This window comes from Takifugu rubripes, chromosome 5 (assembly GCF_901000725.2).
Source record: "Takifugu rubripes chromosome 5, fTakRub1.2, whole genome shotgun sequence".
NCBI classification, from domain to species: Eukaryota; Metazoa; Chordata; class Actinopteri; order Tetraodontiformes; family Tetraodontidae; genus Takifugu; species Takifugu rubripes.
In genome coordinates, this window is record NC_042289.1 from 8689667 (window position 1) to 8712952 (window position 23286).

The 23286-nt window shown below is 48.1% G+C and overlaps 6 protein-coding genes across 15 annotated transcripts; 4 read left to right on the forward strand and 2 right to left on the reverse strand.

The window, feature by feature from the left end:
- The first annotated feature begins 579 nt into the window (after positions 1–579).
- On the forward strand, positions 580–4990 carry LOC115249789 (sialoadhesin-like). 3 transcript variants are annotated; one of them, XM_029835900.1, is made up of 11 exons: positions 580–1086; positions 1158–1505; positions 1579–1830; positions 1908–2153; positions 2505–2595; positions 2674–2728; positions 2849–2969; positions 3033–4063; positions 4139–4210; positions 4571–4658; positions 4728–4990. In XM_029835900.1, exons 1-8 carry the CDS (start codon positions 984–986, stop codon positions 3065–3067), a joined length of 1251 nt encoding a protein of 416 aa, XP_029691760.1. In that variant the 5' UTR covers positions 580–983; the 3' UTR covers positions 3068–4063; positions 4139–4210; positions 4571–4658; positions 4728–4990. The 3 variants fall into 3 exon arrangements, with proteins under 3 accessions (XP_029691760.1, XP_029691761.1, XP_029691762.1); XM_029835901.1 differs by having other exon boundaries at positions 4789–4990; XM_029835902.1 differs by having other exon boundaries at positions 581–1086; positions 2855–2969.
- Positions 4991–6966: 1976 nt separating this feature from the next.
- LOC101064535 (neuropeptide B-like) lies at positions 6967–7853 on the reverse strand. The gene is made up of 2 exons (XM_003964683.3): positions 7329–7853; positions 6967–7209 (listed from the first exon to the last, which is right to left on the reverse strand). The coding sequence occupies exons 1-2, from the start codon at positions 7689–7691 to the stop codon at positions 7081–7083; spliced, it is 492 nt and encodes a 163-aa protein (XP_003964732.2). The 5' UTR covers positions 7692–7853; the 3' UTR covers positions 6967–7080.
- Positions 7854–8496: 643 nt separating this feature from the next.
- On the forward strand, positions 8497–11463 carry LOC115249788 (B-cell receptor CD22-like). Of its 3 annotated transcripts, XM_029835895.1 has the most exons (9): positions 8497–8681; positions 8845–8962; positions 9034–9381; positions 9455–9706; positions 9784–10029; positions 10381–10471; positions 10551–10605; positions 10723–10835; positions 10900–11463. In XM_029835895.1, exons 2-9 carry the CDS (start codon positions 8860–8862, stop codon positions 10964–10966), a joined length of 1275 nt encoding a protein of 424 aa, XP_029691755.1. In that variant the 5' UTR covers positions 8497–8681; positions 8845–8859; the 3' UTR covers positions 10967–11463. The 3 variants fall into 3 exon arrangements, with proteins under 3 accessions (XP_029691755.1, XP_029691759.1, XP_029691756.1); XM_029835899.1 differs by having other exon boundaries at positions 8498–8962; positions 10904–11463; XM_029835896.1 differs by having other exon boundaries at positions 8498–8962; positions 10729–10835.
- Positions 11464–12597: 1134 nt separating this feature from the next.
- LOC101073337 (neuropeptide B-like) lies at positions 12598–13474 on the reverse strand. The gene is made up of 2 exons (XM_003979037.3): positions 12990–13474; positions 12598–12870 (listed from the first exon to the last, which is right to left on the reverse strand). Exons 1-2 carry the CDS (start codon positions 13350–13352, stop codon positions 12742–12744), a joined length of 492 nt encoding a protein of 163 aa, XP_003979086.3. The 5' UTR covers positions 13353–13474; the 3' UTR covers positions 12598–12741.
- An 810-nt stretch (positions 13475–14284) lies between these two features.
- LOC105416453 (B-cell receptor CD22-like) lies at positions 14285–17133 on the forward strand. 2 transcript variants are annotated; one of them, XM_011603998.2, is made up of 8 exons: positions 14285–14632; positions 14704–15051; positions 15125–15376; positions 15454–15699; positions 16052–16142; positions 16222–16276; positions 16394–16506; positions 16571–17133. In XM_011603998.2, the coding sequence occupies exons 1-8, from the start codon at positions 14521–14523 to the stop codon at positions 16635–16637; spliced, it is 1284 nt and encodes a 427-aa protein (XP_011602300.2). In that variant the 5' UTR covers positions 14285–14520; the 3' UTR covers positions 16638–17133. The 2 variants fall into 2 exon arrangements, with proteins under 2 accessions (XP_011602300.2, XP_011602301.2); XM_011603999.2 differs by having other exon boundaries at positions 16400–16506.
- A 565-nt stretch (positions 17134–17698) lies between these two features.
- Positions 17699–23273, forward strand: cant1a (calcium activated nucleotidase 1a). 5 transcript variants are annotated; one of them, XM_003964654.3, is made up of 4 exons: positions 17699–17841; positions 21454–22128; positions 22223–22426; positions 22504–23273. In XM_003964654.3, exons 1-4 carry the CDS (start codon positions 17823–17825, stop codon positions 22872–22874), a joined length of 1269 nt encoding a protein of 422 aa, XP_003964703.3. In that variant the 5' UTR covers positions 17699–17822; the 3' UTR covers positions 22875–23273. The 5 variants fall into 5 exon arrangements, with proteins under 5 accessions (XP_003964703.3, XP_011602304.2, XP_029691754.1 ...); XM_011604002.2 differs by having other exon boundaries at positions 17706–17859; XM_029835894.1 differs by lacking the exon at positions 17699–17841 and adding an exon at positions 18142–19297.
- The last annotated feature ends 13 nt before the right edge of the window (positions 23274–23286 follow it).

Consider the following 23286-nt stretch of genomic DNA (forward strand, 5'->3'; position numbering starts at 1 on the left):
GGGCCGCTTCCTGTTTGGGTGAGTAGACATGTGCGTGGTGCATCTTTCTGTGGATAAAAGTCAAAAACGGGCAACATCCAGAAGTGCCGCCCCTGCTGGCAGTGGGAAGAACAGCAGGGCAATTCCGAAAATGCTCGCACCCGACTATATACGGCCGCTAGGGGGCGCTTGTGTAGATTCCGCTGGAGGCACAAACTACAATTGAACACCGGCTGCACTGGTTCGGATTTTGGAATTTAGTAGTTTATTTTGCAAAGCAGAACGCAGGTCCAAAGGAACAATGAGGCCAAAATATCATTAGAAATAATACACTGTAACGGGCGTGTCTGGGCGTCAGCCACAGACAAGACATAGAACACTCTATTGTCCAACTCTTCAATATAAAATCAGGATTTGTAGATATTTCAAAAAGAATAAAGAAAACAAAGTGTATTCATTTTCACCTCGGCTACAACATCTTTGCAGAAATACCCAGAAAGCAGAAGTGTTCTGTGCTGTTGCTCATCTGCTGGTTGCTAAATTCCACAGGAAGTGATTTTTGCCTGAAAACATCTAATATTAAAAACCCATTCTGTCAAAGACAAGAGAGGTTCTGATTTTATAACGGAGCTGTGCGGAGCCGGGCGGTGGCGTGCTTCTGCTCATCGCCCACCGCGGGCAGCGCTGCTTGGTGCTTGGATCTTCAGGCTCTTCAGGCTCCAGCAGAAGTTTCGTTCTTCATCTTGTGCAACGCAACATTTGCATATTGGTTAAGATACATGTTCCAGACCACGATGACAGCTTTTGGCTGTAGAAGTTGTAGAAGGTGTGTTCCTCTTCTTTCCTCTTCCGTTAGCTTTTCTGTTTGAGGTCACCAAACAAACAAGCTGACGGTGTTGAAACCACACGGAGGTATCATTATTAGGTCTCGTCAGTCTTCCTCTGCTCGCATTGTGACTGTAAAGCTGAGCCACGTACTGCGTCTCAAGGGTCAGCGTCGTCCCATGAGCAGCTTTAGCCTTAACCACGGTCACCACATGTGTGCTGGACTCAGGAATTGGACGTGGACACTTCTGCTGCTGCTGCTGCTGCTGCTGCCTCTGAACGGTGAGGAAGGGCAACGTGTGTCTGATTGAACTGGCTTGAATCTTGGGCCTCACTGAGCTTCTTTGTTTCAGGTATCCGCACCGACTATGGCGTCGAATATCCGCTGGCTAATATCTGCGTGCTGGAGAACTCCAGCGTCTTCATTCCATGTACCTTTTTTTACCCCGCCGGATATTCGGTGACCAGGGTCATGTGGGGTCATGAAAGAAATGATCTTTATGAGGGTCCGTTTTTATATGACAGCGACAACTTAAATTTGACCTCGAGGTTTCGGTATAACGGTGACAAAAAAAACAACTGTTCTTTTACAATACAAAATGTCGGGCGCAACGATTCAGGGAAATACGCGTTTAGATTCGAGACCACCGAAGATACTGGCAAATTTACAGGCATAACCGGATCAGTGCTGCAAGTTTTTGGTAAGTTTTTGCTTTGATTTCATGCTCTTTGGTGGAAACATTGCTGTTACAGACCCTCTTTCTGATCTGCTAGAATTGTCGGCGAGGAGGTTGCAGCCCAGCGTGGGTGGAACAATAAAGGAAGGCGACTCTGTTCATCTGGAATGTGAGAACCCCTGCAATAGAACCCATCAGTCCATCACCTGGTTTAAGAACGGAGCTCCTGTCAGAGAGGGATCCAAGCTGGACTTGGGTCCCGTGTCGCCCTCAGACTCTGGGAACTACACTTGCTCTCTGAGCGACCACCTGGGAACGACCACGGCGGCCGTGCACGTGGACGTGGAATGTGAGAACAGGAAACAGAATCACAGTTTTACAAAATTAAAGTCAACCCGGCGACTGATGCCGAATGTTTCCTTTCAGACGGGCCCAAGAACACGAGAGCCAGTCCACCGATGGAGATAGATAATGGCACAAGAGTCTCCTTGGTCTGCCAGAGTCTTGCAAACCCCCCCGTTAAGAGTTACGTCTGGTTTAGAATCATAGACGGGGTCCAGGAGGTTGGTAACCAGTCTGTGTGGGTCACCAGTGAGAACGGAGAGTATTTCTGCAGAGCTACAAACAAACACGGAAGCCAGAACTCATCTATCGTCACGGTTGAGATCAAAGGTGAGTTTGTGGAAAGGGGGAGTCTCAACGCAGAACTTCGGGTGCATGAAGATTGTAGTTTCAGCCTGCAATCACATGCAGACACACCAGAACATCAGGAACCTGGTGTCCAGGGGTGTGGTGACCATGGAAACAGCTCCTGTGCACCACCCTATGCTAGCAATGTCATTCCTAAATATCAACTCCGGTTCAACTCTGATTAATTCCTAGCCTGAGCTGTTCCTCTCACCTGATTGGTTAATATCGACAACAAATAGGGGGCGCTGCAGCACCCTCAGCGGCCTTGGACTGGTCACCTGTCCAGGGGTGATAAACCACTCGGGGAACTAACTCACTTTGTTTGCTACACAGGAATCGGGCACTACAGTACTTACATAATGATCCCTATTGGCCTGTTACTGGTCCTGATCATCGTTGTTGTTGTTGTTGTTGTTGCCATGAGGTAAGATTTACAGTTTAATCGTACGCAGAGGTCTGACATGTTTGAATGAAATAAAAAAAAAATCTGTCAATGTTTCAGATTCAAGAAAAACACGAAGAGGGTGCGAGAGGCCGAGGGCGGAGAGGACTGCCCGGTATGATGATATTATTATTTATTCATCCGGCTGGAGCGATTTGCTGCTTTGTGATTCTGGATAAAATACATTAAATAAGCTTTTCTTTTAATGTTGACAGTTGTCGTTTTTAATGTCCATAACCAGACATACGCCAACTGTAGCATCACCCAGTTGGCAGAGAGAAACCAGGAAGTTAGGACAGCTGAGGATCCTGAGGTCATCTACTCACGCACCGCACCTTCACATCTGCCAGCAGCAGGTGAGCTATTCCGCCATCATTGTTGTGACACGTCTGTGGTTTATGCTGGTTCTTCACCTGCAGGAAGGAAGAGAAGGAGTTTCATCCCAATGAAGTGATTTACAGCACCGTGCAGAAGTCATGCACGTGACACCAGAGGTCAACTGACTGTGACTGTAAATGCCTAAATGTGTTTGACACAAATTCATATTTTTGTACAGGAAATCTTCAAGAATGTAAAAAAAAAAAAAAGAAGTCACTTTTATGCTAGTTCTGTTAAACATGCTCCCATAACTGGGCTCCTGTACCTTTCCAGCAGGTGAATTCAGCACTTATAAAACACCTTTGTCTTTACTCACTCAGTTTAATCTTCTTCCTGGATACAAAGTGGCTGTAAGGTTGAGACCCTCGATTAATCTTTAGTCTTATCAGCACACGTGTCTCATTTCAGACATGACGGGAAATGGCGCCTACTTTGATACCTTTTTTATCCTATGCTGTTACCATGGCAATACCCACGTGTAGTGAAAGTGTGCTTGTGTGAAATCTTTTAGATCAGATTACGATCGGGGGTCAGAGAGCCCCCCTCACATTTTCCACCAAATGTTCATCATATCTGCACCATACAATAAAAATGTGAAATGGTTCAAGCCGGTGTTGTCTCGTGCAAATTTCCACAAATCATTTTACATGTAAGTGAAAGCTCGAATTAAAGTTCACCGCAGATCCACAACACCTGCGTGAATGGAAGACTAAAGATCTGCGGGATCAGGTGTGCACTTTTTTTTTTTTGCTTTATTTTGTTTTTTGAAGCAACATGCATGAGCTAAAACATGGAAGTAATAAAACATTTAATTGTGTTTAATGCTTTTACACATCTCCACGGCGATTAATTCTGACTTCGTGGTTAAACCAGTTCAAAAGTGCCTCTGAAACGACTACAGCTCCCCCTGGCGGTTACGTTCTGCAATAGTTATGCGCAGAGGTTGTCCGATGGGGGCGGCCAGCGCAGCCAGAGGAGGAAGTGGCTGAAATGCTTCGAAGGCATTCAGGCCGTCTGGTTTGTCGCGGCTCTCAGCAGCTACGACACGACGCTAATGGAGGCTTCCCCAGTGGTGCGTATGAAGAGGCCGCTGCCTCCTCACCCCAACGTGCTGCAAATAGTAATTTGTCCCTCCTTCCCTTGGCAGAATCGACTCCAGGAGAGTTTAGAACTTTTTGCCTCCACCTGCGCCAACGGCATCTTCAGGAGGACCTCAGTGGTGAGTCGCTGCCCCCGTGGGAGGGAAACGGGCACTTTTGTTTAAATTGGGAGCTGATTAAAGCTCCTGATGGCCGCCTGATCCAAACAAAGCTGGGATGAAGAGCAGGCGAAGGAGTTTCCACCAACCTCCTCAGCATCAGAACCTTCAGATCTTTACATGTTTCAAATCTAAACCGCGAGAGAAAAATCCAATTTTCCGCTCAAAACGCGTCCCTTGAAAGCAAATTTGCCGATCCAGACCATGGTAACGGAGCGGTAAAGGTCCATTTCACCTGTGCGTTTGGGTCCGGTGGTGTATTTTTGAATGAATGATGAATGAAGTGATTCCACAGCTGCTTTCATTTGTTTCCTGATTCAGATTCTGCTCATGAACAAAACCGACCTTTTCCAGGAGAAGATCCGTCACTCCGGGAGACACCTGAGACTCTACTTTTCCGAATATCAAGGTAATTTTTTTCCCCGCTAGAAATGCTCATCTGTCCAGTTCAAACACCCCCCCCCCCCCCCCCCCGCAGGAGACGATGGGGACGTGGACGCCGCGGCTCATTTCATCACAGCCATGTTCTCGTCGTGCAGCCGCGGCCCCGACAGACCCGTGTACCACCACTACACCACGGCAACGGACACGGCCAGCGTTCGGCTGGTCTTCCACATGGTCGTGGATCAGATTGTCAAAGACAACCTGGCATCCGTCCAGCTGCTGTAACTGTATAGTACTGGTTTTTATTTAAGCTAAGTATTTTTAAAGGATTTTAAATAAAGTTTTTATTAATGAGAATGACTGGTTGTGATTGTGGTGATTATTAGGATAAGGATAAAAGACTTTATTGATCCAACATCGGGGAAATTGCACGTTACAGCGGTAGCCCATGGTGTACAATACAGAAAGTACTAAAAAAAAAAAAAAAGACTCTTCTATTGTACATTGCTGTGTACATTATACAGTATATACAGAAATTAAAAATTATGTACACGAGTGTCGGACAGTGTGAAGAAAATTTAAGGTACAAATAAGATGTGCAAATCAGACATTCCAGAGGTAGGATGATTAGTTCGTGCAAATATGCCAACCCTGGGTTATTGGTGCTACAATTAAGTGTTGAACAATCTGATGGCAGTAGGGATAAATGACCTGCGGTAACGCTCCCTTTTACACCATGGGTGTAACAGTCTGCTGCTGAAGGAGCTGCTTAAGGCCCCCACAGTCTCGTGTAGGGGGTGAGAGGGGGTGTCCATAATTGATGTCAGCTTGGCCAACATCCTCCTCTCACCCACCTCATCAATGGAGTCCAGAGAGCAGTCCAGGACTGAGCCGGCCCGTCTGACCAGTTTGTTGAGTCTCCTCCTGTCCCTCTCTGAGCTTCCACAGCTCCAGCAGACCACAGCGTAGAAGATCACTGATGCCACCACTGTCATAAAAAGTCCTAAGCAGTGTCCTGCACCCTCCAAAGGACCTCAGTCTCCTCAACAGATGAAGACGACTTTGGTCCTTCTTGTACAGGGCGTCTGTGTTATGAGTCCAGTCCAGTTTATTGTTGAGATGAACACCCAGGTATTTGTACTCCTCCACGATCTCAATGTCCAAACCCTGGATGTTCACGGGTGCAGTCTGAGAAGCCTTCCTACTGAGGTCGATCACCACCTCCTTTGTCTTGCTGGTGTTGATGCTCAGATGGTTCAGTTCACACCAGGCGACAAAGTTGGTGATGACCTCCCTGTACTCCAGTTCGTTCCCCTCAGACACACGTCCAACGATGGCTGTATCGTCGGAGATCTTCTGGAGGTGGCAGCTTTCTGAGTTGTGGCTGAAGTCCGATGTGTAGAGAGTGAAGGGGAAGGGAGAGAGAACTGTACCCTGCGGGGCCCCCGTGCTGCAGACAACCACGTCGGACTCACAGTCACGGAGCCTCACGTACTGTAGTCTGTTGGTGAGGTAGTCGGTGGTCCAGACAGCTAGGTGACAGTCGACTCCGGCTCCCTCCATCTTCCCTCTCAGCAATGATGGCTGGATTGTGTTGAAGGCACTGGAGAAGTCAAAGAACATGACTCTCACAGTGCTCCCGGTGCTCTCTAGGTGTGAGAGTGACCGGTGCAGCAGGTAGATGACAGCATCATCCACACCAATGCCCGGTCGATATGCAAACTATAGAGGGTCCATCTTGCTGTCCACCAGCTGTCGGAGGTGGGTGAGAACGATCCTCTCCATGGTCTTCATCAGCTGAGAGGTTAAAGCCACTGGCCGGAAGTGGTTGGGCCCCCTGGCGTGCGCAGTCTTAGGAACCGGAACCACACATGATGTTTTCCACAGGAGTGGAACTCTCTCCAGACTGAGGCTCAGGTTAAAGATGTGCAGGAGTACTCCACAGAGCTGGTCTGCACAGTCCTTGAGTTGTCTGGAGTTGATGCCATCAGGGCCAGTAGCTTTCCTTGTCTTGGTCCTCCTCAGCTCCTTCCTCACCTGATCAGCTTTAATGGAGAGGTGTGACTCCTGGTGGGTGAGGACGGGGGTTGGACTGGGAGGGTCAATCTGGCAGGGGGTGGAGGGAGGTGGCGTGGTGTGAGGAGAGAGCTGCTGGTGCCGGAGGTCTTACGGGGGAGAGGGTGGATGGTGATGTGACAGCACAGTCAGGTCTGGGCTTGAGGGAGGATCCAAAACAACAAATTCAGACTCCAAAATCTGGATTTTTGTGCAATTTGTCTCACTTGCTTAATAAAAACCCAAACTGCGGGATGATTCTTTTATTCCTCGGTACATTTTTAATTTCACAACGCCACTTTTAGCACATCTTAAAACCAGTACGACAACTTTAAAACCCCAGTTTTAACACCAGTTTGGAGCTGGAAGCGGTTCTGGCTAGTCCATCGGGCTCAGTCCTCTGCGCAGTCTGAGGGGTCCAGGGAGAAGAAGACGTCGGCTTGGCAGCGGAGCAAGCCCCTGAGGTCCTGCAGGAGCTGGCAGCTCTGAGGGTCGGCTTGGACGTCTTTGACACAGACGGGCTGGTGGGAGAGCAGCAGAACATGAACATCTATCTTTGACGTACAGCACAAATCATATGGATCATGTAGGACGTCATGGCAATGAGAGCCATCCCATAATTCCTCTGTGGAGCACTGACCATGGTCCTCAGGATGAAGTTCTGCAGACTTGCTTCGGCCGCGTTGCTGCCCGCGGACTCCCCGTCCGTCGGCTCCGGCTCGGCTCTCTTCGTGTACGGAGACCTCCGGATGCCGGACAGCAGCCCGGACGCTCTGCCCACGGAGTAGTATCGGGGTCCGGCCACCTGTTTGTACCACGCCTCGGCGGGACTGCAGGCGAGCAGCAGGAGGAGGCTGACGGCGGGCAGCATGAGTCTGCGGAGCATCTCCAGGTCCAGATGTGACGGCGGTCCCTCTGCGTTCCCGTCGCCTCTCGCTCCGTCCCAGCGCCCGCTGCGGTTTTTATAGAGGACGGAGCCGCTCTTCATCACCTCCACCATCATCACCCTCAGGGATTCACGCACCGCACTTTCACGATCAGGTTGAACTCCGATCAGATGGCGTCACAACCAGATGTGCTTTCATGCTCTCACGACTTCAACCGCGATTTCACACTTGTGCAGGATTTGTTGCTTCAGAAGAAGCCGCGACATCACGATACTCTCCCGGAACCTTCTGCTTGTCGGATGGGCCGCTTCCTGTTTGGGTGAGTAGACATGTGCGTGGTGCATCTTTCTGTGGATAAAAGTCAAAAACGGGCAACATCCAGAAGTGCCGCCCCTGCTGGCAGTGGGAGGAACAGCAGGGCAATTCCGAAAATGCTCGCACCCGACTATATACGGCCGCTAGGGGGCGCTTGTGTAGATTCCGCTGGAGGCACAAACTACAATTGAACACCGGCTGCACTGGTTCGGATTTTGGAATTTAGTAGTTTATTTTGCAAAGCAGAACGCAGGTCCAAAGGAACAATGAGGCCAAAATATCATTAGAAATAATACACTGTAACGGGCGTGTCTGGGCATCAGCCACAGACAAGACATAGAACACTCTATTGTCCAACTCTTCAATATAAAATCAGGATTTGTAGATATTTCAAAAAGAATAAAGAAAACAAAGTGTATTCATTTTCACCTCGGCTACAACATCTTTGCAGAAATACCCAGAAAGCAGAAGTGTTCTGTGCTGTTGCTCATCTGCTGGTTGCTAAATTCCACAGGAAGTGATTTTTGCCTGAAAACATCTAATATTAAAAACCCATTCTGTCAAAGACAAGAGAGGTTCTGATTTTATAACGGAGCTGTGCGGAGCCGGGCGGTGGCGTGCTTCTGCTCATCGCCCACCGCGGGCAGCGCTGCTTGGTGCTTGGATCTTCAGGCTCTTCAGGCTCCAGCAGAAGTTTCGTTCTTCATCTTGTGCAACGCAACATTTGCATATTGGTTAAGATACATGTTCCAGACCACGATGACAGCTTTTGGCTGTAGAAGTTGTAGAAGGTGTGTTCCTCTTCTTTCCTCTTCCGTTAGCTTTTCTGTTTGAGGTCACCAAACAAACAAGCTGACGGTGTTGAAACCACACGGAGGTATCATAATTAGGTCTCGTCAGTCTTCCTCTGCTCGCATTGTGACTGTAAAGCTGAGCCACGTACTGCGTCTCAAGGGTCAGCGTCGTCCCATGAGCAGCTTTAGCCTTAACCACGGTCACCACATGTGTGCTGGACTCAGGAATTGGACGTGGACACTTCTGCTGCTGCTGCTGCTGCTGCTGCCTCTGAACGGTGAGGAAGGGCAACGTGTGTCTGATTGAACTGGCTTGAATCTTGGGCCTCACTGAGCTTCTTTGTTTCAGGTATCTGCAGCTACTATGGCGTCGAATATCCGCTGGCTAATATCTGCGTGCTGGAGAACTCCAGCGTCTTCATTCCATGTACCTTTTTTTACCCCGCCGGATCTTCGGTGACCAGGGTCATGTGGGGTCATGAAAGAAATGATCTTTATGAGGGTCCGTTTTTATATGACAGCGACAACTTAAATTTGACCTCGAGGTTTCGGTATAACGGTGACAAAAAAAACAACTGTTCTTTTACAATACAAAATATCGGGTGCAACGATTCAGGGAAATACGCGTTTAGATTCGAGACCATTAAAGATACTGGCAAATTTACAGGCATAACCGGATCAGTGCTGCAAGTTTTTGGTAAGTTTTTGCTTTGATTTCCTGCTCTTTGGTGGAAACATTGCTGTTACAGACCCTCTTTCTGATCTGCTAGAATTGTCGGCGAGGAGGTTGCAGCCCAGCGTGGGCGGAACAATAAAGGAAGGCGACTCTGTTCATCTGGTATGTGAGAACCCCTGCAATAGAACCCATCAGTCCATCACCTGGTTTAAGAACGGAGTTCCTGTCAGAGAGGGATCCAAGCTGGACTTGGGTCCCGTGTCGCCCTCAGACTCTGGGAACTACACTTGCTCTCTGAGCGACCACCCGGGAACGACCACGGCGGCCGTGCACGTGGACGTGGAATGTGAGAACAGGAAACAGAATCACAGTTTTACAAAATTAAAGTCAACCCGGCGACTGATGCCGAATGTTTCCTTTCAGACGGACCCAAGAACACGAGAGCCAGTCCACCGATGGAGATAGATAATGGCACAAGAGTCTCCTTGGTCTGCCAGAGTCTTGCAAACCCCCCCGTTAAGAGTTACGTCTGGTTTAGAATCATGGACGGGGTCCAGGAGGTTGGTAACCAGTCTGTGTGGGTCACCAGTGAGAACGGAGAGTATTTCTGCAGAGCTACAAACAAACACGGAAGCCAGAACTCATCTATCGTCACGGTTGAGATCAAAGGTGAGTTTGTGGAAAGGGGGAGTCTCAACGCAGAACTTCGGGTGCATGAAGATTGTAGTTTCATCCTGCAATCACATGCAGGCACACTAGAACATCAGGACCCTGATGTCCAGGGGTGTGGTGACCATGGAAACAGCTCCTGTGCACCACCCTATGCTAGCAATGTCATTCCTAAATATCAACTCCGGTTCAACTCTGATTAATTCCTAGCCTGAGCTGTTCCTCTCACCTGATTGGTTAATATCGATAACAGATAGGGGGCGCTGCAGCACCCTCAGCGGCCTTGGACTGGTCACCTGTCCAGGGGTGATAAACCACTCGGGGAACTAACTCACTTTGTTTGCTACACAGGAATCGGGCACTACAGTACTTACATAATGATCCCTATTGGCCTGTTACTGGTCCTGATCATCGTTGTTGTTGTTGCTGTTGTTGCCATGAGGTAAGATTTACAGTTTAATCGTACGCAGAGGTCTGATATGTTTGAATGAAATAAAATAAAAAATCTGTCAATGTTTCAGATTCAAGAAAAACACGAAGAGGGTGCGAGAGGCCGAGGGCGGAGAGGACTGCCCGGTATGATGATATTATTTATTCATCCGGCTGGAGCGATTTGCTGCTTTGTGATTCTGGATAAAATACATTAAATAAGCTTTTCTTTTAATGTTGACAGTTGTCGTTTTTAATGTCCAGAACCAGACATACGCCAACTGTAGCATCACCCAGTCGGCAGAGAGAAACCAGGAAGTTAGGACAGCTGGGGATCCTGAGGTCATCTACTCAAGCGTTAACTTCGCCAGCAGCAGGTGAGCTATTCCGCCATCATTGATGTGACACGTCTGTGGGTTTATGCTGGTTCTTCACCTGCAGGAAGGAAGAGAAGGAGTTTCATCCCAATGAAGTGATTTACAGCACCGTGCAGAAGTCATGCACGTGACACCAGAGGTCAACTGACTGTGACTGTAAATGCCTAAATGTGTTTGAAACAAATTCATATTTTTGTACAGGAAATCTTCAAGAATGTAAAAAAAAAAAAAAAAAGTCACTTTTATGCCAGTTCTGTTAAACATGCTCCCATAACTGGGCTCCTGTACCTTTCCAGCTGGTGAATTCAGCACTTATAAAACACTTTTGTCTTTACTCACTCAGTTTAATCTTCTTCCTGGATACAAAGTGGCTGTAAGGTTGAGACCCTCGATTAATCTTTAGTCTTATCAGCACACGTGTCTCATTTCAGACATGACGGGAAATGGCGCCTACTTTGATGCCTATTTTATCCTATGCTGTTACCATGGCAATACTCATGTGTAGTGAAAGTGTGTTTGTGTGAAATCTTTTAGATCAGATTACGATCAGGGGACAGAGAGCCCCCCTCACATTGTTCCACCAAATGTTCATCATATCTTCACCATACAATAAAAATGTGCCATGGTTCAAGCCGGTGTTGTCTCGTGCAAATTTCCACAAATCATTTTACATGTAAGTGAAAGCTCGAATTAAAGTTCACCGCAGATCCACAACACCTGCGTGAACGGAAGACTAAAGATCTGCGGGATCAGGTGTGCACTTTTTTATTTTTTTGCCTTATTTTGTTTTTTGAAGCAACATGCATGAGCTAAAACATGGAAGTAATAAAACATTTTATTGTGTTTAATGCTTTCACACATCTCCACGGCGATTAATTCTGACTTCGTGGTTAAACCAGTTCAAAAGTGCCTCTGAAACGACTACAGCTCCCCCTGGCGGTTACGTTCTGCAATAGTTATGCGCAGAGGTTGTCCGATGTGGGCGGCCAGCGCAGCCAGAGGAGGAAGTGGCTGAAATGCTTCGAAGGCATTCAGGCCGTCTGGTTTGTCGCGGCTCTCAGCAGCTACGACACGACGCTAATGGAGGCTTCCCCAGTGGTGCGTATGAAGAGGCCGCTGCCTCCTCACCCCAACGTGCTGCAAATAGTAATTTGTCCCTCCTTCCCTTGGCAGAATCGACTCCAGGAGAGTTTAGAACTTTTTGCCTCCACCTGCGCCAACGGCATCTTCAGGAGGACCTCAGTGGTGAGTCGCTGCCCCCGTGGGAGGGAAACGGGCACTTTTGTTTAAATTGGGAGCTGATTAAAGCTCCTGATGGCCGCTCGTGATCACCTGCCTGATCCAAACAAAGCTGGGATGAAGAGCAGGCGAAGGAGTTTCCACCAACCTCCTCAGCATCAGAACCTTCAGATCTTTACATGTTTCAAATCTAAACCGCGAGAGAAAAATCCAATTTTCCACTCAAAACGCGTCCCTTGAAAGCAAATTTGCCGATCCAGACCATGGGAACGGAGCGGTAAAGGTCCATTTCACCTGTGCGTTTGGGTCCGGTGGTGTCGTCAAAGACAACCTGGCATCCGTCAAGCTGCTGTAACTGTATAGTACTGGTTTTTATTTAATTAAAGGATTTTAAATAAAGTTTTTATTAATGAGAATGACTGGTTGTGATTGTGGTGATTATTAGGGTCCAAAACAACAAATTCAGACTCCAAAATCTGGATTTCTGTGCGATTTGTCTCACTTGCTTAATAAAAACCCAAACTGCGGGATGATTCTTTTATTCCCCGGTACATTTTTAATTTCACAACGCCACTTTTAGCACATCTTAAAACCAGTACGACAACTTTAAAACCCCAGTTTTAACACCAGTTTGGAGCTGGAAGCGGTTCTGGCTAGTCCATCGGGCTCAGTCCTCTGCGCAGTCTGAGGGGTCCAGGGAGAAGAAGACGTCGGCTTGGCAGCGGAGCAAGCCCCTGAGGTCCTGCAGGAGCTGGCAGCTCTGAGGGTCGGCTTGGACGTCTTTGACACAGACGGGCTGGTGGGAGAGCAGCAGAACATGAACATCTATCTTTGACGTACAGCACAAATCATATGGATCATGTAGGACGTCATGGCAATGAGAGCCATCCCATAATTCCTCTGTGGAGCACTGACCATGGTCCTCAGGATGAAGTTCTGCAGACTTGCTTTGGCCGCGTTGCTGCCCGCGGACTCCCCGTCCGTCGGCTCCGGCTCGGCTCTCTTCGTGTACGGAGACCTCCGGATGCCGGACAGCAGCCCGGACGCTCTGCCCACGGAGTAGTATCGGGGTCCGGCCACCTGTTTGTACCACGCCTCGGCGGGACTGCAGGCGAGCAGCAGGAGGAGGCTGACGGCGGGCAGCATGAGTCTGCGGAGCATCTCCAGGTCCAGATGTGACGGCGGTCCCTCTGCGTTCCCGTCGCCTCTCGCTCCGTCCCAGCGCCCGCTGCGGTTTTTATAGAGGACGGAGCCGCTCTTCATCACCTCCACCATCATCACCCTCAGGGATTCACGCACCGCACTTTCACGATCAGGTTGAACTCTGATCAGATGGCGTCACAACCAGATGTGCTTTCATGCTCTCACGACTTCAACCGCGATTTCACACTTGTGCAGGATTTGTTGCTTCAGAAGAAGCCGCGACATCACGAAACTCTTCCGGAACCTTCTGCTTGTCGGATGGGCCGCTTCCTGTTTGGGTGAGTAGACATGTGCGTGGTGCATCTTTCTGTGGATAAAAGTCAAAAACGGGCAACATCCAGAAGTGCCGCCCCTGCTGGCAGTGGGAGGAACAGCAGGGCAATTCCGAAAATGCTCGCACCCGACTATATACGGCCGCTAGGGGGCGCTTGTGTAGATTCCGCTGGAGGCACAAACTACAATTGAACACCGGCTGCACTGGTTCGGATTTTGGAATTTAGTAGTTTATTTTGCAAAGCAGAACGCAGGTCCAAAGGAACAATGAGGCCAAAATATCATTAGAAATAATACACTGTAACGGGCGTGTCTGGGCGTCAGCCACAGACAAGACATAGAACACTCTATTGTCCAACTCTTCAATATAAAATCAGGATTTGTAGATATTTCAAAAAGAATAAAGAAAACAAAGTGTATTCATTTTCACCTCGGCTACAACATCTTTGCAGAAATACCCAGAAAGAAGAAGTGTTCTGTGCTGTTGCTCATCTGCTGGTTGCTAAATTCCACAGGAAGTGATTTTTGCCTGAAAACATCTAATATTAAAAACCCATTCTGTCAAAGACAAGAGAGGTTCTGATTTTATAACGGAGCTGTGCGGAGCCGGGCGGTGGCGTGCTTCGGCTCATCGCCCACCGCGGGCAGCGCTGCTTGGTGCTTGGATCTTCAGGCTCTTCAGGCTCCAGCAGAAGTTTCGTTCTTTATCTTGTCCAACGCAACATTTGCATATTGGTTGAGATACATGTTCCAGACCACGATGACAGCTTTTGGCTGTAGAAGTTGTAGAAGGTGTGTTCCTCTTCTTTCCTCTTCCGTTAGCTTTTCTGTTTGAGGTCACCAAACAAACAAGCTGACGGTGTTGAAACCACACGGAGGTATCATAATTAGGTCTCGTCAGTCTTCCTCTGCTCGCATTGTGACTGCAAAGCTGAGCCACGTACTGCGTCTCAAGGGTCAGCGTCGTCCCATGAGCAGCTTTAGCCTTAACCACGGTCGCCACATGTGTGCTGGACTCAGGAATTGGACGTGGACACTTCTGCTGCTGCTGCTGCTGCTGCTGCTGCTGCTGCCTCTGAACGGTGAGGAAGGGCAACGTGTGTCTGATTGAACTGGCTTGAATCTTGGGCCTCACTGAGCTTGTTTGTTTCAGGTATCCGCACCGACTATGGCGTCGAATATCCGCTGGCTAATATCTGCGTGCTGGAGAACTCCAGCGTCTTCATTCCATGTACCTTTTTTTACCCCGCCGGATCTTCGGTGACCAGGGTCATGTGGGGTCATGAAAGAAATGATCTTTTTTATGGTCCGTTTTTATATAACAGCAGCAACTTAAATTTGACCTCGAGGTTTCGGTATAACGGTGACAAAAAAAACAACTGTTCTTTTACGATACAAAATGTCGGGCGCAACGATTCAGGGAAATACGCGTTTAGATTCGAGACCACCGAAGATACTGGCAAATTTACAGGCATAACCGGATCAGTGCTGCAAGTTTTTGGTAAGTTTTTGCTTTGATTTCCTGCTCTTTGGTGGAAACATTGCTGTTACAGACCCTCTTTCTGATCTGCTAGAATTGTCGGCGAGGAGGTTGCAGCCCAGCGTGGGCGGAACAATAAAGGAAGGCGACTCTGTTCATCTGGAATGTGAGAACCCCTGCAATAGAACCCATCAGCCCATCACCTGGTTTAAGAACGGAGCTCCTGTCAGAGAGGGATCCAAGCTGGACTTGGGTCCCGTGTCGCCCTCAGACTCTGGGAACTACACTTGCTCTCTGAGCGACCACCCGGGAACGACCACGGCGGCCGTGCACGTGGACGTGGAATGTGAGAACAGGAAACAGAATCACAGTTTTACAAAATTAAAGTCAACCCGGCGACTGATGCCGAATGTTTCCTTTCAGACGGGCCCAAGAACACGAGAGCCAGTCCACCGATGGAGATAGATAATGGCACAAGAGTCTCCTTGGTCTGCCAGAGTCTTGCAAACCCCCCCGTTAAGAGTTACGTCTGGTTTAGAATCATGGACGGGGTCCAGGAGGTTGGTAACCAGTCTGTGTGGGTCACCAGTGAGAACGGAGAGTATTTCTGCAGAGCTACAAACAAACACGGAAGCCAGAACTCATCTATCGTCACGGTTGAGATCAAAGGTGAGTTTGTGGAAAGGGGGAGTCTCAACGCAGAACTTCAGGTGCATGAAGATTGTAGTTTCAGCCTGCAATCACATGCAGGCACACTAGAACATCAGGACCCTGGTGTCCAGGGGTGTGGTGACCATGGAAACAGCTCCTGTGCACCACCCTATGCTAGCAATGTCATTCCTAAATATCAACTCCGGTTCAACTCTGATTAATTCCTAGCCTGAGCTGTTCCTCTCACCTGATTGGTTAATATCGACAACAGATAGGGGGCGCTGCAGCACCCTCAGCCGCCTTGGACTGGTCACCTGTCCAGGGGTGATAAACCACTCGGGGGAACTAACTCACTTTGTTTGCTACACAGGAATCGGGCACTACAGTACTTACATAATGATCCCTATTGGCCTGTTACTGGTCCTGATCATCGTTGTTGTTGTTGCTGTTGTTGCCATGAGGTAAGATTTACAGTTTAATCGTACGCAGAGGTCTGATATGTTTGAATGAAATAAAATAAAAAATCTGTCAATGTTTCAGATTCAAGAAAAACACGAAGAGGGTGCGAGAGGCCGAGGGCGGAGAGGACTGCCCGGTATGATGATATTATTTATTCATCCGGCTGGAGCGATTTGCTGCTTTGTGATTCTGGATAAAATACATTAAATAAGCTTTTCTTTTAATGTTGACAGTTGTCGTTTTTAATGTCCATAACCAGACATACGCCAACTGTAGCATCACCCAGTTGGCAGAGAGAAACCAGGAAGTTAGGACAGCTGGGGATCCTGAGGTCATCTACTCAAGCGTTAACTTCGCCAGCAGCAGGTGAGCTATTCCGCCATCATTGATGTGACACGTCTGTGGGTTTATGCTGGTTCTTCACCTGCAGGAAGGAAGAGAAGGAGTTTCATCCCAATGAAGTGATTTACAGCACCGTGCAGAAGTCATGCACGTGACACCAGAGGTCAACTGACTGTGACTGTAAATGCCTAAATGTGTTTGACACAAATTCATATTTTTGTACAGGAAATCTTCAAGAATGTAAAAAAAAAAAGAAGTCACTTTTATGCTAGTTCTGTTAAACATGCTCCCATAACTGGGCTCCTGTACCTTTCCAGCTGGTGAATTCAGCACTTATAAAACACCTTTGTCTTTACTCACTCAGTTTAATCTTCTTCCTGGATACAAAGTGGCTGTAAGGTTGAGACCCTCGATTAATCTTTAGTCTTATCAGCACACGTGTCTCATTTCAGACATGACTGGAAATGGCGCCTACTTTGATGCCTTTTTTATCCTATGCTGTTACCATGGCAATACTCATGTGTAGTGAAAGTGTGTTTGTGTGAAATCTTTTAGATCAGATTACGATCAGGGGTCAGAGAGCCCCCCTCACATTTTCCACCAAATGTTCATCATATCTGCACCATACAATAAAAATGTGAAATGGTTCAAGCCGGTGTTGTCTCGTGCAAATTTCCACAAATCATTTTACATGTAAGTGAAAACTCGAATTAAGGTTCACCGCAGACCCACAACACCTGCGTGAATGGAAGACTAAAGATGCACTTTTTTTTACCTTATTTTGTTTTTTGAAGCAACATGCATGAGCTAAAACATGGAAGTAATTAAACATTTTATTGTGCTTTTAAAAAAAAATGCTTAATCGCATTAAAAATCGCATTCTGATTTCGTGGTTAAACCAGTTCAAAAGTGCCTCTGAAACGACTACAGCTCCCCCTGGCGGGTACGTTCTGCAATAGTTATGCGAAGTTAAACGCTCAGACCAAAACGTCGGTACAATACATCTACACGGAAGTGGTCAAAAACAGTGAATGTACCAATCATATTAAAACAATACTATCGTTTATGTATTACATAACAGTATAATCGCAGCCCAACAAGCCACCACTATGTTGGACCACTAGACCTGGTTTTAGGTTGGTTTTTTTTGCTGGTTTAGACAACTTATTTTGCGACAGTCCGTTTAGGTGTCATAATTCGGACAGCACCTAAACGCACCTCAGGAAATTGCGCGCACGCGAGGAGCGCGCGATGCCGTCGTCACCGCTACATTCAGGAAGTGATGTTCGTCCGTCTGTTGAACGGCAGCAAAAGGAGCCGAAGAAAGAAGCAACAGCGGGATGAATTCAACAGCGGACAGTGAGTTAAAACATTAGGGTGAGTACCGAGCGGCAACGCGCGGCTACTGAACCATAAAAACAACCTCCGCCGTCGTTTATCAGTCCGTGTTAGCATCCGCGTTAAGCTACTGGCAGCACGCGCGCGCACGTTCAAAATAACTTTATTGAACAAAACCATCAGCACATGTGATTATAAATCAGAATGTGGTTGACGAATCCATTTGATTTTGGTGTTTCAACCCGACAACTACTCCGGGAATAGCCCAAGACCACTTTAGGGGCCTGTCGCTGATCTGTCACCGCTGTGAATTTATTGATCTGGCTGCATCTTCTCGTTGGAAATATGTTGCAGGACACAGCTGTTCGTGTGCTCCTTCTAAGTGTGCAGCCCGCAGGAAACCCTCAAGTATTTATAGGCGTCATTTTCCAGGAGCCCGGTTATCTGTGCTCTTTGGAAGCCCACCTCTGCTCCAGATGTTATCCAGGGGCCAGCACGCACACACTGATCTGTGTGTGGTGTCTTTGTTGGTACAGATCAAACAGGAACTCATTACACAACGACTTTGTCCGGTTAGGGTGGTTCTCTGTCCCAGTTCTGCAGTGTTCTTTCTCCCCAAGGCACAGATGAAGTTAAAATGATCTGTTAGTCCATATTTAAAATCAGTCTCAAACACAGACATTGCAGAAAGCACAGTGTTTGTTTTCAATGCAACTGTTTTTCTTTTTGTGTGTATAAAGTTGTTATTGATGATTTATTTAGGAAAACTCTGGCGATGGAAATGAAATGATGGGAACCTCTCGATGAAGATGATGCGCTGAGTCTCCGCAACGATTTCTGACGTGTTTAACTCGACCTGATTTTGAAGAAGAACTCCTGCATATACCTGAAGCATAAATATAGCAGATTATAGCTATGGGTCGTGTACAGGAATCCTAATAATCAAACATTGGTTCTCAAATATCTTGTAGATCGCCTGTTTGATTTTCATCACCTGGAGCAACCTGTCGCTGTTAAACACACGTCCGTGCTTTTGCATGTATGTTTTCTTCTCTGAGGCTCAGTAGTTGATTAATGATTCACACCCGGTACATGTTGGAACCTTCTGAACTAAAGCCCAGAAGGCATTAAATGAGTTATTATCAGATTAGCAGGTAGATTTCAGAGTCCACTCGGCTTTTCCTGCAGAAACGCACCTATTATGTAAGAGCTGTGCAGGTACGCCGTTCAGGCTCTACTTCTTCTCGGCTTACTTGCGTGATGAATGATTGTTTGCGTTTTTGCCCCCTTGGACCAGTGCTGTAATCTTTGAAATGGAGGTAAAGTTCACCACCATTGTAACAGAACTTAGTCACGGTTGCGCCGCAAATATTCCGCAATATCCCGAGCAGAGGGCTCGGCGGCGTTCGCAGAGGTCTGCCGGAGAGGACGAGCTTCATGACACAGGACCAGCGTTCAGGCAGGAGGAGGCGAAGGGGTAAGAGGCTGCGCTCCTTTGGGAGCAGCTGCTGCTGGAAAGAAACGGCCCTTTAACTCCAGCGGCAGGTTGACGTTTCCGTCAAGCTGCTATAATGAGCTGCTGTTTGGCTCGCCGCCGTCGCTGAAAGAGGCTTTGAGCCGCCGTGCTGCTGCGAGACAAACGCAGCCACAGTTCCAGGTACCTCAGGTACCATTTCAGGCCTGTTCGGCCCGGTGGGGATGGTTTAAATGCAGAACAGCGCAGCAACTGTTTACCCTTGACGCTCGCAACATGGGCAGCATTTTATTTATTTCATTTTATTCTAATTTGGCCTCAAATTGTCCAAAGTCATTTGAGTTTTTGGGAAGTTATTGAATAAAAGCTTTTTGATATAGTGCCGCCTAAAATAATGACAAACAGTCTTTGTTGCCACAGGAACCGTCATAGCAACATAGTCTGATGCAGAGTTTTACATGAAATTAGCCTGATGCTACTTGATTCCTGGGTTACATATTAAGCGTCTGGACGGTAGCGAATGTTGGCCGTGACCTTCTGTAGGCGAGGGCAGCTCAGGGTTGCAGCCTGACTCTGCAGAGGGTCCTAAAACAGCGAGTAGCGGTTAGCATTTGAAAGGAGCTCTGAGGAGAAGACATGATCCCCTAACTGTTAGGGGATCATCTAAACGTAACATCAAAACGTCCCTTTCCTGTCCTGTTAGGGCCTAACAGGACAGGAAAGGGACGTTTTGATGTTGTTTTGCTGTTTTATTGGGCTTCACAGACAAGACTCTTAATCAGTAGCATTTATTCCTGCCGTGGCATGAAAGGTTTGTGTTTTGATGAACAACCACAAAACTACGTGGTTCTGTTTTTGAGCATCCAGACCTCATTTGGTCGATATTTATCTTCCCCGCGTCGTTGTTGGCAGCCACTGGTTTATTAAGCAGCAGGTTATCCTCCTATTTAAGTTCTAGTTTTACAGCCCTAGGCGTGGTCCTTTAACCACGGCGTGTGCGACACTCTCAGGACAGATGGCCCGTCGGGTATTTCCTGATTTACCTGTTTGCGTCACCGAGGCGGCTCCTCCCAAGAACACATCCGCTGTCGGGTCGTCACACAAACATAAGTTGAAGCACTCCCTGCTTTTCCCACTGAATTATTTTGGACAGGGTTTGGACGGGAAGATCTCACCTGAGTGGAAGCTAAGGGACCTTTAAGGCCAGAGTCACTTTATGGAAAGTATGTGAGTAGGGTTTAAATCCATTTGTGGCAATAGTCTGATTATTTTAACATGATAAAATTAGGTTCAGCTCTATTAGGACATGTGTTCCTGATTGTTGGCTAACAGGATACAACTTTTAACAGGTTTTGTTATTGTAGCTTCTTGATTCAGAATTTTCACTTCATTTTTTTTTTTTTTTTAACTGTTAAGCCTGTTAAGGCTTAGTAAAACACAAGTGAAAGTCTTTTCAGCCGGGTTGGTGACATAACATCACCACATGTCCACTGTCGAGACAAGCCGGAACAAAAGGAGAAGCTCGAGTGGAACAGAGAAAAAGAAAATAAACCGAGAAAACGGGGTCAAAAGTCAGCTAATGGGCAAACAGAGCTGTACAGCTATCAGCTCCATTTCCTGTAGGGGAAAAGTTAGTAAAATACCAGCAGTTTATGTCAGGTTGGAGACAAATTTGCATTAAAAAAAAGCCACAAAAAGGTTCATTGTTGAGCTTCAATTAGAGACACTGTAGATGTCTTCAAGGTGTCTCATTTATGCCATAATTCCATGTTTCAGTATGGAATGATGTGCATATATCTGGATTTTTATTGTGTGATTTGGGAAAGGCAACAAATGCTAGAAAACTCCAAATATCTGCTTAAAATTCACCATAAGGGAAATGTGCTTTTAGAAAAGATGACTAATGTATTATGTTAATTAATGCGAGATCTAAGCAAACAAATGAAGGTTGGGGGAAAAAAAGAAATTTGGAAATTTAACCGCAGTGTTTGCAAATGCTGCTTACTGCCTGATTAGCAGGCGATCTTGTAGCCTTCCAGGTTTACTGTGCTGTGTAATAAATGAAATTCAAATATTTCCATTTAACTAGTTAAATAGGATTCATTATAATAACCGGACTAACCATTAGCTTCAACAAGCCTGTGTTTATCTGCCCCCAGGTCACACCAGCCCTCCGTCCTCCATGCCAGCTTCACCAGCTTCACCTCGACAGGACCAGAATGAGCCTATGAGCAACCTGCGCATCTCTGTGGGAGGCCTCCCCCTGCTGGCTTCCATGGGCAACACCACCGACCCCCGTTTCCGCCTCAAGTGGAAGCCCATCGTGCTCGTGGCCTTGTCCCTGACTTTGCTCCTGATGCTGTTCATGCACATGAGCTCGGGCACGCAGTCCCATTCGTACGGCCGACCCAGCTCCAGAGTCGGAGACGCCGACCCCGACGCCACGGACTCCCTCTCACAGTACAATGACACCTACCCGCTCAGCTCACCCGAACGCACCCCAGAGGGCACCCGCTACCGCATCGCCGTCATCGCCGACCTGGACACCAGCTCTAGCAGCGACAAGAAGCTGACGTGGTTCAGCTACATGCGCCGGGGCTACCTGTCGGTGTCGGAGAGCGGGGATAAGGTGGCGGTGGAATGGGAAGGAGACAGGGTGGTGCTGGAAAGCCACCTGTCGGAGAAGGGTCGAGGTATGGAGCTGTCCGAGCTGGTGGCCTTCAACGGGAAGCTCTACAGCGTCGACGACAGAACAGGCATCGTTTACCGCATTGACGGTGAAAAGGCGGTGCCCTGGGTCATCTTGACGGACGGCGACGGCAGCGTGGCTAAAGGTTAGCATCAGGCTACTTTTGACCAACGCGGTGCAGCTGTCAAGAGCCCTTTACAAGCTGGGTTTTCTGGGTCCTCTCACCCTTCTGTTGGCAGGGTTCAAAGCTGAGTGGATGACGGTGAAGGACCGGCACCTCTGGATCGGCGGGCTGGGGAAGGAGTGGACGACCACCACGGGCGAGTTTGTCAACAACTACCCGCAGTGGGTGAAGGTGGTGGGCTTCAGAGGGGACGTGCGTCACGAGAACTGGGTCTCCAACTACGAGGCTCTCAGGTCAGCCGCGGGGATCCAGCCCCCAGGTGAGGGTCTTTCCACCACCTCGCTCGGCGCCTCTCTCTCTTGTCGCCTGGTTTTTACCGCGCCTGTTTCCCCGCAGGGTATCTAATCCACGAATCCGCTTCCTGGAGCGACACCCTCCAGCGGTGGTTCTTCCTGCCCCGGCGCGCCAGCGAGGAGCGCTACGACGAGACGGCGGACGAGCGCCGCGGCACCAACATCCTCCTCAGCTCCTCGGCAGATTTTAAGGACATTACCGCCAGCAGAGTGGGCCAGCTCAACCTCACTCACGGGTTCTCCTCCTTCAAGTTCGTCCCCAACACGGACGACCAGATCATCGTGGCCCTCAAGTCGGAGGAGGACGGCGGGAAGATCTCCACGTACATCATGGCCTTCACGCTCGACGGGCGCATTCTCCTCCCTGAGACCAAGATCGGAGACGTGAAGTACGAGGGGATCGAGTTCATATAGAAGGAGAGACTGGCGGCCACCACGCCGTTGTTCCGCTGCTGTTTACGATCCAGTCAAATGTTCTCGCCATTTCCTCGTTCGGTGTTGGGAAAAACAATGTTTTAGCGTAAATGGGACAACGAAGCGACGCGCTCGTCGCCCTTCTTCTTCCAATGAATGTAGAATCGATGGATTTATCGAACTGTGATTCTGGGTCCCCAGTTCAACCCTCGTCTTCTTTATTTGCTCACCACTCCAGCAAACATCTGTGTTTGCATCCGCCGGATGAGTTGACCTCTCGCCTCCATTTAGGTTTTTTTTTGTTTTTTTAGCAAACCCGACGTTATTTGAAGGAGATGTGAAATTTTACATTTTGTGTGACATTTTTGGTGGGATGATTGAAGTAAAAGGAAAAAAAAAGTGAAACCGCCAA

Coding starts and splice junctions, on each gene's coding strand:
- LOC115249789 (XM_029835900.1), top strand. CDS start 984: ATGAGCAGCTTTAGCCTTAACCACGGTCACCACATGTGTGCTGGACTC. Junction 1,506..1,578: donor ATCAGTGCTGCAAGTTTTTG/GTAAGTTTTTGC, acceptor CTGATCTGCTAG/AATTGTCGGCGAGGAGGTTG. Junction 2,596..2,673: donor GTTGTTGTTGTTGCCATGAG/GTAAGATTTACA, acceptor TCAATGTTTCAG/ATTCAAGAAAAACACGAAGA.
- LOC101064535 (XM_003964683.3), bottom strand. CDS start 7,691: ATGATGGTGGAGGTGATGAAGAGCGGCTCCGTCCTCTATAAAAACCGC. Junction 7,210..7,328: donor ACTTCATCCTGAGGACCATG/GTCAGTGCTCCA, acceptor CTCTCCCACCAG/CCCGTCTGTGTCAAAGACGT.
- LOC115249788 (XM_029835895.1), top strand. CDS start 8,860: ATGAGCAGCTTTAGCCTTAACCACGGTCACCACATGTGTGCTGGACTC. Junction 8,963..9,033: donor GCTGCTGCTGCCTCTGAACG/GTGAGGAAGGGC, acceptor TCTTTGTTTCAG/GTATCTGCAGCTACTATGGC. Junction 10,606..10,722: donor AGGGCGGAGAGGACTGCCCG/GTATGATGATAT, acceptor TTTAATGTCCAG/AACCAGACATACGCCAACTG.
- LOC101073337 (XM_003979037.3), bottom strand. CDS start 13,352: ATGATGGTGGAGGTGATGAAGAGCGGCTCCGTCCTCTATAAAAACCGC. Junction 12,871..12,989: donor ACTTCATCCTGAGGACCATG/GTCAGTGCTCCA, acceptor CTCTCCCACCAG/CCCGTCTGTGTCAAAGACGT.
- LOC105416453 (XM_011603998.2), top strand. CDS start 14,521: ATGAGCAGCTTTAGCCTTAACCACGGTCGCCACATGTGTGCTGGACTC. Junction 15,700..16,051: donor CGTCACGGTTGAGATCAAAG/GTGAGTTTGTGG, acceptor TTTGCTACACAG/GAATCGGGCACTACAGTACT. Junction 16,507..16,570: donor GTTAACTTCGCCAGCAGCAG/GTGAGCTATTCC, acceptor CTTCACCTGCAG/GAAGGAAGAGAAGGAGTTTC.
- cant1a (XM_029835894.1), top strand. CDS start 19,258: ATGACACAGGACCAGCGTTCAGGCAGGAGGAGGCGAAGGG. Junction 19,298..21,453: donor AGGCAGGAGGAGGCGAAGGG/GTAAGAGGCTGC, acceptor ATCTGCCCCCAG/GTCACACCAGCCCTCCGTCC. Junction 22,427..22,503: donor CGCGGGGATCCAGCCCCCAG/GTGAGGGTCTTT, acceptor GTTTCCCCGCAG/GGTATCTAATCCACGAATCC.